This window comes from Schistocerca piceifrons, chromosome 4, assembly GCF_021461385.2.
Source record: "Schistocerca piceifrons isolate TAMUIC-IGC-003096 chromosome 4, iqSchPice1.1, whole genome shotgun sequence".
Taxonomy (NCBI): domain Eukaryota; kingdom Metazoa; phylum Arthropoda; class Insecta; order Orthoptera; family Acrididae; genus Schistocerca; species Schistocerca piceifrons.
In genome coordinates, this window is record NC_060141.1 from 619,600,281 (window position 1) to 619,614,098 (window position 13,818).

At 42.1% G+C, this 13,818-nt stretch overlaps 1 protein-coding gene across 1 annotated transcript in view; it reads left to right on the plus strand.

Moving 5' to 3' along the window:
- Positions 1 to 13,818, plus strand: part of LOC124796065 (solute carrier family 15 member 1-like) — a 230,829-nt gene that overhangs the window by 147,212 nt on the left and 69,799 nt on the right. The window contains exons 2-4 of the mRNA XM_047260152.1: positions 4,165 to 4,243; positions 4,334 to 4,475; positions 4,668 to 4,760. Of these exons, the coding sequence (XP_047116108.1) occupies positions 4,165 to 4,243; positions 4,334 to 4,475; positions 4,668 to 4,760 (314 nt within the window). The remainder of the gene's footprint in view (positions 1 to 4,164; positions 4,244 to 4,333; positions 4,476 to 4,667; positions 4,761 to 13,818) is intronic.

The following is a 13,818-nucleotide window of genomic DNA, read 5'->3' on the forward strand; positions in this document are numbered from 1 at the left end:
GCTCCAGCGTAGCCAACAAGGAGTGACACATCGCGAGTCAGCATATCCCTCCTTTTGTCTTTGATTTTTTCAGGGTCTCACAAAATACAGCAGCATTGAGGCAGTCTCTTTGGGCATGAAATCGACCAACAAGAGCCCCTTCTGGTCCCAAAGCACGTACGCCATATCTTTCCTCTCTGAAGGTTGAATGTTGAATTTTTTGGAGGATGAGAATGGGTATGGCTTCACTGCAGAGATTGCCTTTTTTACTGAGGAATATAGTGACACACCCAAGTTTCGTCACAACTGAGTCGACAATGGAGTTACCCACAGTTTGAAGACGTTAAGAAATTAGCACGCAGCCGACACGCGATTTTCACGGCGTTCAGAATTCAACATTTTTGGCACCCAAGTCTTTCTGACACAATTTTACCCAGGTAACTTTGTGAAACGTGTGGAAAACTTTCTTTAAGGAAGTCAAGAGTCAAACGATCAACAACGCGAACTTTTTCTTCAACCTGCTGTACAAGCTCTTCTGAAACGACAGACAGTCTCTCATTTCTTTTTCTCCGTGAGTGTCGGTACGGCCTTTTTCGAACAACCTAACCCACTTGGTAACATTCTGGCGATTCATTACCTCCAGTACGTAGGTTTCCACAGGCTAGCCATGGATACAGGCCGCTGATTGGTTACGCGAAGTGAGGACTGCTGTGGATGGAGCAAACGGAGGGCGCACTTTATGTTCAAATGTGTGTGAAATCTTATGGGACTTAACTGCTAAGGTCATCAGTCCCTAAGCTTACACACTACTTAACCTAAATTATCCTAAGGACAAACACACACACCCATGCCGGAGGGAGGACTCGAACCTCCGCCGGGACCGGCCGCACAGTCCATGACTGCAGCGTCTGAACCGCTAAGCTAATCCAGCGCTGCCCGCACTTTATGACGTGTTATGCTGCTACGACGACATTTCGTAACCGAATGAGGCGCTCGATGGCTTCATTTAACAGTTACGAACACCTGTTCACGTCACGGGTGCCAACTCTGAAAACTAATCCTTACGTCTTACACAGCATTTGTATTCTTACTTTCTGGATGTACCTCCTATTTTTTGAGGTGATTACTCATCGTATTTTTTATTTTATTTGGCGTTATTGATCATATACCAAAACCTCTTCTATTGATATTTCTTTCGACTTAGCATTTACCAGTTGAAATACGAAGTTTAGAACGAAGAGGCATCATAGCTAATTCATAATGAAACTTATTCAGTGGAAGGCAGTAAAATGCGTTTGTTTCTAAATGCCATCCCGACTGGGATTGGTTCTAAGTTTTTATCTTTTCGTAAAAAAATTGTTGTTTCCACATTGACTCAGAGAAGATATTCTCGAAAATAAATAAAATTGCCGTGATTTAAAGCAACGCATCGTTACTGTCTGATACTTAGACTGATTATTCGTTTTTGCATGCGTGAAACAAACGCTTCTGAGGTCTGAGGTTGCGACAAACGCATCTAGTCGACTCGCGGCTTAACCCTACACCCTACCCCCAGGGAGAAGTTGTTACATGATCAACTGAGGGCAGAGAATTTCAGCACTGTTAGAGATGTTCCATGATATACTTGAGAATTTGCTTACTTTTAACAAGACTCTCGGGCGAGACAAATGCCCATCGCTCTCTTCTTCTAGTTGACTGTACGCGACCATTTCTCTCACCTGCCTCTTACACAGTCTAGGGTTAGTTCTTGTACTACATCTGCTGACTGTAGAGGCGACAAGGCACATTCATTAAGCCGTGCAGGGTAGCCGTGCGGCCCGCGCGGCTCCCATGTCGGAGGTTCGAGTCCTCCCTCGGGCATGGGTGTGTGTGTTGTCCTTAGCGAAACGAAATGTAGTGAGAGGCGGTCTATACGAGAGTCGTTCAATGAATTCGAAAGTGAAGTTCTATGTACTGACTTGGCAGAAAATCCTAAGAAATTTTGGTCTTATGTCAAAGCGGTAGGTGGATCAAAACAAAATGTCCAGACACTCTGTGACCAAAATGGTACTGAAACAGAGGACGACAGACTAAAGGCCGAAATACTAAATGTCTTTTTCCAAAGTTGTTTCACGGAGGACGACTGCACTGTAGTTCCTTCTCTAGATTGTCACACAGAAGACAAAATGGTAGATATCGAAATAGATGACAGAGGGATAGAAAAACAATTAAAATCGCTCAAAAGAGGAAAGGCCGCTGGACCTGATGGGATACCAGTTCGATTTTACACAGAGTACGCGAAGGATCTTGCCCCCCTTCTTGCAACGGTGTACGGTAGGTTTCTAGAAGAGTGTAGCGTTCCAAAGAATTGGAAAAGGGCACACGTCATCCCCGTTTTCAAGAAGGGCGTCGAACAGATGTGCAGAACTACAGACCTATATCCCTAACGTCGATCAGTTGTAGAATTTTGGAACACGTATTATGTTCGAGTATAATGACTATTCTGGAGACTAGAAATCTACTCTGTAGGAATCAGCATGGATTTCGAAAAAGACGATCGTGTGAAACCCAGCTCGCGCTATTCGTCCACGAGACTCAGAGGGCCATAGACACGGGTTCACAGGTAGATGCCTTGTTTCTTGACTTCCGCAAGGCGTTCGATACAGTGCCCCACAGTCGTTTAATGAACAAAGTAAGAGCATATGGACTATCAGACCAATTGTGTGATTGGATTGAAGAGTTCCTAGATAACAGAACGCAGCATGTCATTCTCAATGGAGAGAAGTCTTCCGAAGTAAGAGTGATTTCAGGTGTGCCGCAGGGGAGTGTCGTAGGACCGTTGCTATTCACAATATACATAAATGACCTTGTGGATAACATCGGAAGTTCACTGAGGCTTTTTGCTGATGATGCTGTAGTATATCGAGAGGTTGTAACAATGGAAAATTGTACTGAAATGCAGGAGGATCTGGAGCGAATTGACGCATGGTGCAGGGAATGGCAATTGAATCTCAATGTAGACAAGTGTAATGTGCTCCGAATACATAGAAAGAAAGATCCTTTATCATTTAGCTACAATATAGCAGGTCAGCAACTGGAAGCAGTTAATTCCATAAATTATCTGGGAGTACGCATTAGGAGTGATTTAAAATGGAATGATCATATAAAGTTGATCGTCGGTAAAGCAGATGCCAGACTGAGATTCATTGGAAGAATCCTAAAGAAATGCTATCCGAAAACAAAGGAAGTAGGTTACAGTACACTTGTTCGCCCACTGCTTGAATATTGCTCACCAGTGTGGGATCCGTACCAGATAGGGTTGATAGAAGAGATAGGGAAGATCCAACGGAGAGCAGCGCGCTTCGTTGCAGTATCATTTAGTAATCGCGAAAAGCGTTACGGAGATGATAGATAAACTCCAGTGGAAGACTCTGCAGGAGAGACGCTCAATAGCTCGGTATGGGCTTTTGTTGCAGTTTCGAGAACATACATTCACCGAGGAGTCAGGCAGTATATTGCTCCCTTCCACGTATATCTCGCGAAGAGACCATGAGGATAAAATCAGAGAGATTAGAGCCCACACAGAGGCATACCGACAATCTTTTTTTCCACGAACAATATGAGACTGGAATAGAAGGGAGAACCGATAGAGGTACTCTAAGTACCATCCGCAACACAGCGTCAGGTGGCTTTCGGGGTATGGATGTAGATGTAGATGTAGCGTAAGTTAGTGTAAGCTAGATTAAGTAGTGCATAAGCTTAGGGACCGATGACCTCAGCAGTTTGGTGCCATAAGTCCTTACCACAGATTTTTTTCCACATGCATTAATCTTTCTTTGCGAAACCTTGTTGAAGTAAATTATTGCAACTGATACTATTTTACAGGCTGCCTTGGACAGCTTTGGTTGGCTATCGTTTTCTTTTAGGAGAGGTGTCCCCGCACGTAAGTTATTCAGTAAACTTGCCTCTGTGTGCCCCTACCAGAGTGTCCTAGGGGGCTGTATGTGGCAGTGTTCCTGTTTGACATTGTCACTCAGCTATGCTTGTTGTCTATATGTTGCGTCATACTACTCCATATTACTTGGGAATTCTAGTTACATTACCAGGTGATAAGGAGACTTGACATACAGTTTCTTTTTACTGAATGTAGGCTGTGGTATGTTGAGTTGTTCCATATGTGAAGTGACAATCCTGCTTATTTTCCAGAAAATAAAATATCCACGATCGGTTTTCTTCATTGTGAGCAATGAGTTCTGTGAAAGGTTCACATACTATGGAATGCGAAGTAAGTACAGCTTTTTTCTTGTTTTTGAAAATGCTTCTATAGGCTTTAATGAACTTCTGCACTTACATTATGTTAATATGTCTATTTCAGCTGTTCTTTCAATATATCTCAGGAACATTTTGGGATATACAGATGAAGTTTCAACAATTATTTATCACACGTATACTATGTTATGTTATTTCTTTCCAATATTTGGAGGAATTTTAGCTGACAGCTTTTTAGGCAAGTTCAGGTCAGTAAAAGAAGCTAACCAGCTTCTACAATCCATTGTTTGAATGACTACAATACTTACGAACATTAATAAATGTTTGTTTGAAATGTTACCTCATATTTACATCTGTTTAAAAATTAGAACGGTAATATTTTTATTTCATTTGATTTTTCAGTTACTTAATTTTGTCACAAAGATTTTTTGTCTTTTCAGGACTATACTGTATTTGTCGATAGTGTATGCTATAGGGTCCATAGTGCTGTCTTTGGCCGCTGCAGATGATGCTATTCCGGGGATGCCCTCACAGTAAGTTTTTAAAAGACATCGTAGTGACAGTATGTGTGGTACCGGAACCATTTCTATAATGATGTGGCTACCAGGTTTTGTTTCAGTGATCCTCTAACGACTGCAAAATATGTACATAATTTTAGATCTTAAAAAAAATTCAGAGTTTATGTCAGATAAGTTGCGTTTCTACAAAATGTCTGTGTGTACGCTGTTTGTTTTACTCGCTGTATTCTATACTCGATTGATTGGACAGTCATATGGACGTTTCAAGAAGGAGTTACATAACTCTGCAAGCGATAACATATTGTACGCATAATCAGCAGAAAATAAAGGCAAAACAGTGCAAGCGAAATCTCTATTGATTCCTGCAGGCGAGTTTTCCAGTCTCCGAAGTAGTCATGTTAAACAAGCCGAAGTAGAATCCATAACTTTGTTTAGAAACTTGTAGCATGTGAAATGCGAAACAGTAATCCAAGTACCCTTACTATTGTTATTAAACTAAACTGTTTCTCACTGTACATATTTCTGAGAAGTATGTAGAGGCACATAAGAAACGCATACTGAGTTTACTTGTCTCGTCCCGTATTGTCACTGCACTGTAACTGAAATAAGTAAATAAGAACTTGATAAGACACTGACGGAAATAATCGGAACACCAAACAAATAACTCATGTAGAATAATGAAATTTGGGGCATACATTTGTCTAGGTTTCATACTTAAGTGATTAACACTGCAAGATTACAGCGCAATGTAAGAGCGAGATAAGCCATCGCAAATGCGAATTGCTGGTACATTACCGATCGGTGTAACCGCCAGAATGTTGAATACAAACATGCAGACGTGTATGCACTATGTTGTACAGGTACCGGATGGTATGGAGTTCCACGCTTGTTGCACTTCATCGGTCAATATAGGGACAGTTAATGCAGTTTGCGGATGACGCTGGAATTGTCGTTCGATGATGTCCCATATATGCTCGATTGGAGATAGATATGGTGCTCGAATAGGCCAAAGCAACATGTCGACACTCTGTAGAACATGTTGGGTTACAACAGCGGTATTTGGGCGAGCGTTATCCTGTTGGAGAGCACCCTATGGACCGTTGTTCATGAATGGCAGCACAACAGGTCGAGTCATCACATTGACGTACAAATTTGCTATCAGGATGCGTGGGATAACAACGAGAGTGCTCCTGCTATCATACGAAATCACATCCCAGCCCATAACTCCAGGTGTAGACAGGTTGGTATCAGGCTTTCAACTGACCTTCTTCTAACCAACACAGAGCCATCACTGGCACCGAGACAGAACCGGCTTTCATCAGAAAACAAACAGACCTCCACCCTGTCCTCCAATGAGCTCTCACTTAACACCATTGGTCGCAAATCGCGGTGGTTTGGGGCCAGTGGAAAGCACGCTACAGAGCTTTTGACTCGGGGCTGTCCTTGAAGTAACCGGTTTGTAATAGTTCGTTGTGTCACTATGGTGCCAACTGCTGCTCAAATTCCAACTGCAGCTGTAGAACAATGCGTCAGAGCCATGTGCCGAACACGATGGTTTTCCCTCTTGGAAGCGCCACGTGCCCACCCGGAGCCCGGTCTTCTTGCGACACAGATTATTTTGATCACGGCTGCCAACAATCATGTACAGTGCCTCCATTCCCGCTAAGTCTTCCAGCAGTACCGCAGAAGAAACATCTAGCTTCTCGTAGCCGTATTACACGACCTCGCTCAAATTCAGTGAGGTGTTGATAATGGCGTCTTTGTCGCCTTAAAGACATTCACGAGTAACGTCACGTCCAATTTCAAAGGTAACTAATACTCACGACCGTTAAGCCTGTATTTAAAGCAAACGTGATTTGCATCCTCATATTGGTGCTTCTAGCGCCACTCTTACACGACTGGGCGAAATTTGAACAGACGTCATCTTTCAGATGTAGGAACGCGCCAGCCAACTTTCGTTTATGTCAAACAACTCCAGCTTGAAACTTCCTGGCAGATTAAAACTGTGTGCCCGACCGAGACTCGAACTCGGGAAAGGTCCCGAGTTCGAGTTTCGGTCGGGCACACAGTTTTAATCTGCCAGGAAGTTTCATATCAGCGCACACTCCGCTGCAGAGTGAAAATCTCATTCTGGAAACCTCCCCCAGGCTGTGGCTAAGCCATGTCTCCACAATATCCTTTCTTTCAGGAGTGCTAGTTCTGCAAGGTTCGCAGGAGAGCTTCTGTAAAGTTTGGAAGGTAGGAGACGAGATACTGGCAGAAGTAAAGCTGTGAGTACCGGGCGTGAGTCCTGCTTCGGTAGCTCAGATGGTAGAGCGCTTGCCCGCGAAAGGCAAAGGTCCTGAGTTCGAGTCTCGGTCGGGCACACAGTTTTAATCTGCCAGGAAGTTTCATATCAGCGCACACTCCGCTGCAGAGTGAAAATCTCATTCTGGGAACTCCAGCTTGGTGTTGCGATTTTTTTCCGTCAGCGTATCTGCCACGGAGGCACGGAGAACATTAGATGATCCGAATATTATTTGTAGAACACAGTCTCAACTGGACAGTAAAAATTTGTGAAACGACGCATTGCCGATGTGAAGCATCCATTTTGAAGTTTCCTTCTACAAGATAAATCAGTTTCCTTCTACAAGAAAAATCAGTTTCCTTCTACAAGATAAGTCTTACAATTACTGACAATATCCAAACGCAACAAAATATCTGATTACATAATCTTTCAGAGTCTGGGATGGTTTTTCGAGCTCAGTACACAAAACGGAGCAAGTCGCAAGATGAAATGCAAGGGACGAGTGGACATATCATCGAAATGCTGTGGCCGTCGTTATCAGACAAGTACAGTAGTTCGCCTGCTAACGGAAGCTGTTTACTTTACACCTAGGCGTAGTAAGCAATATCTCTGTATGCCGAACCCAAGAGAAAAAGAGGGCGCCAGCGCGTGCCTGGCAAATGTCAAATTAATATTACTTTTTATTATCGTTATGCTACTTTAACCCTACGTTTTTATATTATGAGTACTACACTTTTACATGCAGATTAGCATAAAAACTCTTTGCAGATTCTTTGCAAAACCTTAGTGACGAAGTTGTAGCTCCACAACACTAATTGTAGACGTTTTATAGTATCAGTTTGAGTTTAGATGTCGAATCCGAACTCCACCTGAACCTGCCACCTGTTTCAGTATGCCAATGACACCGCTTTCCTAGTTCTCTACCCTACACTTCAGAAATTCCATACATCCATCCAAATCAATCTCAATCTGTTTACCTCCTGGTGGAACCAATGACACCTCAAGATCAACCGCTCCAAAGTCAAAGCTATACTTACAAGAAGAACCGCAGGCAGTTACATATACACTAAAATGTCTTGGAATAACCATCGACCGGCAACTGACATGGAAACCTCACCTACTAACCATCCAGCATAAAACCCACAACAGACTAAAACCACTCACAGGCCAAATATGGGGATTGCACCCCTCCATTATCCTCCTCATCTACAAAATCTGTATCCGACCCATCCTCTCCTATCCAAATTTTGCATGAATATTCGTTGCTCCTAAGTTCTATCGGTCCCTTCAAATCCTTGAAAGTCATGCGTTTTCCTTCCCGCACGTGGATCTTCTATCATCTCATCAAATTTCCACCCATCTTGACCCACATTGAACACCTCCGCAGATCTTAAACTATTCGCAAAGTAAATTCCAATGACCCCACTATTTCCCCTCTGATCCTGGTATGCTGCTATGCCTTTTCCAACACATCCCATCGTCCTTACATCCATCCTCTTCATCTTCCACCCCAATGCAACTTAGCTCACTCAATCTTCAGCAGAAAAATAGTCATGAAACTTATATTCCAGTGTCGATTAGGTTTTACGCTGCCTCATTAGAACTCAGCAATATTTAACATATACAAATTTTCGGCGACCTAAATTTTGAAGAACTTTTTTCGTTTGAGTAGCAGTTACGACGAGGTCATTCTGTTCAAGATACCCCATTATGTTTGAGCTCAGGGCATATTTTAAGTTTCTGCAAAAATCTGTGTCAAGGATATCAGACGCCAGATTTGTGGAACGTTTCTACAACACTATTTGGAAATGGCTGTGATCTGTGCATTCTTCTGACTAGGGGGACTAGCTTTTTTTCACCTTTGTCCGAGTTGTCTGCGATAGACTGTAGTAAAAGGAGAGGCCAACTCAGCCGAAAATTCATTATACTGTAGGGATTCCATCAGGCTTTGAAGCTGGGTTCAGTTTTAATGATTTCAGCTCTTTTTCGACGCCAATGACAGTAGCGCTTATTTCACTTACCTTTTCATTGGTACGAGGATTAAACTGGGACAACTTTCCTGCGTGTTCCTTTGTAAAGGAACTTTTGAGAAAAGAGTTAAGCATTTGTTTTTGGTTTGCGACCTACAATTTCAGTTCCTGACTCATCCACGAGTGATTGGGGGATAACTGTGGTGCCACTAATACCCCTTACACACGATCTGATTTCTTGGTGTTCTGTGATAGATCATTTCATAATATTTTGCTACAATAGTCACTGAAGGATTCACGCATTGCTCTCTTAACATCCCACCGCGTTTTATTCAGCATCTCTATATGTATAGGTATATGCTTTGTTTTACGCCTGTTATACACTAGTCTCTGTTTCTTTAGAAGTTTCTTTATTGTGACTATATAGCATGGAGGGTCCCTCCCATCGTGAACTGTTCTAATGGGTACATTTCTGTCCAGTACATGGTCAACTAATCTTTCCGAATCGATTGTAATTCCTTTCCATGCTCCTGTCCTGTGCTAAAATTTTCAAGTTCCTCTTTGAGATATGACACTACTGCTTTTTTATCTAGTCTGTTAAACTAATACTACTTTCTACTTGCCCTTTGTACTTTGCTAACCATTGCCGTCACAGCCTACTCGTTGTTGTCGTTGTTGTGGTACAAATGGTTCAAATGGCTCTGAGCACTATGCGACTTAACTTCTGAGGTCATCAGTCGCCTAGAACTTAGAACTAATTAAACCTAACTAACCTAAGGACATCACACACATCCATGCCCGAGGCAGGATTCGAACCCGCGCCCGTAGCGGTCGCACGGCTCCAGACTGCAGCGCCCAGAACCGCACGGCCACTCCGGCCGGCTGTTGTTATGGTCTTCAGTCCTGAGACTGGTTTGATGCAGCTCTCCATGCCACTCTATCCTGTGTAAGTCTCTTCATCTCCCAGTACCTACTGCAACCTACATCCTTCTGAATCTGCTTAGTGTAGTCACCTCTTGGTCTCTACGATTTTTACCCTCCATGCTGCCCTCCAAAACTAAATTGGTGATTCCTTGATACCTCAGAACATGTCCTACCAACCGATCCCTTCCTCTAGTCAAGTTGTGCCACAAACTCCTCTTCTCCCCAATTCTATTCAATACCTCCTTATTAGTTATGTGATCTACCCATCTAATCTTCAGCATTCTTCTATAGCACCACATTTCGAAAGTTTCTGTTCTCTTCTTGTCTAAACTATTTATCGTCCATGTTTCACTTCCATACATGGCTACACTCCATACAAATACTTTCAAAAGCGATGTTAACAAATTTCTCTTCTTCAGAAACGCTTTCCTTGCCATTGCCAGTCTACATTTTATATATCGACCATCATCAGTTATTTTGCTCCCCAAATAGCAAAACTCCTTTCCTACCTTAAGTGTCTCATTTCCTAATCTAATTCCCTCAGCATCACCCGACTTAATTCGACTACATTCCATTATCCTCGTTTTGTTTTTGTTGTGGTTCATCTTATACCCTCCTTTCAAGACACTGTCCATTCCGTTCAACTGCTCTTCCAAGTCCTTTGCTGTCTCTGACAGAATTACAATGTCATCGGCGAACCTCAAAGTTTTTATTTCTTCTCCATGGATTTTAATACCTACTCCGAATTTTTCTTTTATTTCCTTTACTGCTTGGTCAATATACAGATTGAATAGCATCGGGGAGAGGCTACAACTCTGTCTCACTCCCTTCCCAACCACTGCTTCCCTTTCATGTCCCTCGACTCTTATAACTGCCACCTGGTTTCTGTACAAATTGTAAATAGACTTTCGCTCCCTGTATTTTACCCCTGCCACCTTCAGAATTTGAAAGAGAGTATTCCAGTCAACATTGTCAAAAGCTTTCTTTAAGTCTACAAATGCTAGAAATGTAGGTTTGCCTTTCCTTAATCTTTCTTCTAAGATAAGTCGTAGGGTCAGTATTGCCTCACGTGTTCCAACGTTTCTACGGATTCCAGATTGATCTTCCCCGAGGTCGGCTTCTACCAGTTTTTCCATTCGTCTGTAAAGAATTCGCGTTAGTATTTTGCAGCTGTGACTTATTAAACTGATAGTTCGGTAATTTTCACATCTGTCAACACCCGCTTTCTTTGGGATTGGAATTATTATATTCTTCTTGAAGTCCGAGGGAATTTCGCCTGTCTCATACATCTTGCTCACCAGATGGTAGAGTTTTGTGAGGATTGCCTCTCCCAACGCTGTCAGTAGTTCCAATGGAATGTTGTCTACTCCCGGGGCCTTGTTTCGACTTAGGTCTTTCAGTGCTCTGTGAAAGTCGTCACGCAGTTTCATATCTCCCACTTCATCTTCATCTACCTCTTTTTCCATTTCCATAATGTTGTCCTCAAGAACATCACCCCTGTATCGACCCTCTATATACTTCTTCCATTTTTCTGCTTTCCCTTCTTTGCTTAGAAATGGGTTTCCATCTGAGTTGACATTCGTGCAAGTGGTTCTCTTGTCGCCGAAGGTCTCTTTAATTTTCCTGTAGGCAATATCCGTCTTACCCCTCATGAGATAAGCCTCTACATTTGTCCTCTAGCCATCCCTGCTTAGCCATTTTGCACTTCCTGTCGATCTCATTTTTGAGATGTTTGTATTTCTTTTTTCCTGCTTCACTTGCTGCATTTTTGTATTTTCTCCTTTCATCAATTAAATTCAGTATCTCTTCTGTTACCCAAGGATGTCTACTAGCCCTCGTCTTTTTACCTACTTGATCCTCTGCTGCCTTCACTATTTCATTCCTCAAAGCTATTCATTGTTCTTCTACTGTATTTCTTTCCCCCATTCCTGTCAATTGGTCCCTTATGCTCTCCCTGAAACTCTGTACAACCTCTGGTTCTTTCAGATTATCCAGGTGCCATTTCCTTAAATTCCCACCTTTTTGCAGTTTCTTCAGTTTTAATCTACAGTTCATAACCAATAGATTGTGGTCAGAGTCCACATCTGTCCCTGGAAATGCCTTACGGTGTTAAATCTGCTTCCTAAATCTCTGTCTTTCCATTATATAATCTATCTGAAACCTTTTAGCATCTCCAGGGTTCTTCCATGTATACAACGTTCTTTTATGATTCTTGAACCAATTGTTAGCTATGATTAAGTTATGCTCTGTGTAAAATTCTACCAGGCGGCTTCCTCTTTCATTCCTTACCCCCAATCCATATTCTCCTACTACGTTTCCTTCTCTTCCTTTTCCTACTGTCGAATTCCAGTCACCCATGACTATTAAATTTTCATCTCCCTTCTCTACCTCAATAATTTCTTTTATCTCATCATACATTTCATCAATTTCTACATCATCTGCAGAGCTAGTTGGCATATAAACTTGTACTACTGTAGGAGGCGTGGGCTTCGTGTCTATCTTGGCCACAATAATGCGTTCACTATGCTGTTTGTAGTAGCTTACTCGCACTCCTATTTTTTTATTCATTATTAAACCTACTCCTACATTACTCCTATTTGATTTTGTATTTATAATCCTGTATTCACCTGACCAAAAGTCTTGTTCCTTCTGCCACCGAACTTCACTGATTCCCACTATATCTAACTTTAACCTATCCATTTCCCTTTTTAAATTTTCTAACCTAGCTACCCGATTAAGTGATCTGTCATTCCACACTCCGATCCGTAGAATGCCAGTTTTCTTTCTTCTGATAACGATGTCCTCTTGAGTAGTCCCCTCCCGGAGATCCCAATGGGGGACTACTTTACCTCCGGAATATTTTACCCAAGAGGACGCCATCATCATTTAATCATACAGTAAAGCTGCATGCCCTCGGGAAAAATTACCGCTGTAGTTTACCCTTGCTTTCAGCGGTTCGCAGTACCAAAACAGCCTTGCTGTTTTGGTTAGTGTTACAGGGCCAGATCAGTCAATCATCCAGACTGTTGCCCCTGCAACTACTGAAAAGGCTGCTGCCCCTCTTCAGGAATCACACGTTTGTCTGGAATCTCAACAGATACCCCTCCGTTGTGGTTGCACCTATGCTATGGCTATCTGTATCGTTGAGGCACGCAAGCCTCCCCACCAACGGCAAGGTCCATGGTTCATGGGGGGACAACCTCCTTATGGTCACTGATATCAGTTTCGATGAGGACATCCTCATAGAGGTCAGATCTGATTAAAACAAAATTGGCGAAGTGCACAAAACTGAATTGTGGATGTAATAAAACATAGAAACTAAAATATATTGTCAGTGAGGCGCAGTGCACAAACAATTTGTGTTTGTCACAACGGACAGCAAATACTTGCCAAAACATAGATCAGTCGACGAAAACATTGAATATGATGATGTTGCCAAAGCAGCGAAGCAAAGAATTGCGTCAGACAATCAAGTAGCTCGGCAACGTATGAGCTGAAATTCTGCTCTAAATAATACTTTTAATACTCTCGCAAAAGAATATTTCTCAATATGAATAGTAAAACAGCGAGTGCGGAAGAGAAGATATACACACAAAAGAGATAACATGAATATTGTTGGTGTGCTTTCTCATTGTTTTTAATTTCTGTGAAAAGAAATATTGGAGGACAAAATTAGAAAAAACCGAAAACTTATTATGATTATAATGAAGAGACAAAGCACTAGAAATTTCAAAAAATTACATTCAAACGAATAAAATTTATGAAGTAAGACACTTCGATATTGTTTTTGAATAAAGAAAATATTAAGCACAGAATAAGGTTTGAACTCAGAACCTTTCACTTTGCAGCCAAATACCTTAACCATTATGCTGACGCAGCCCATTGTTCAATA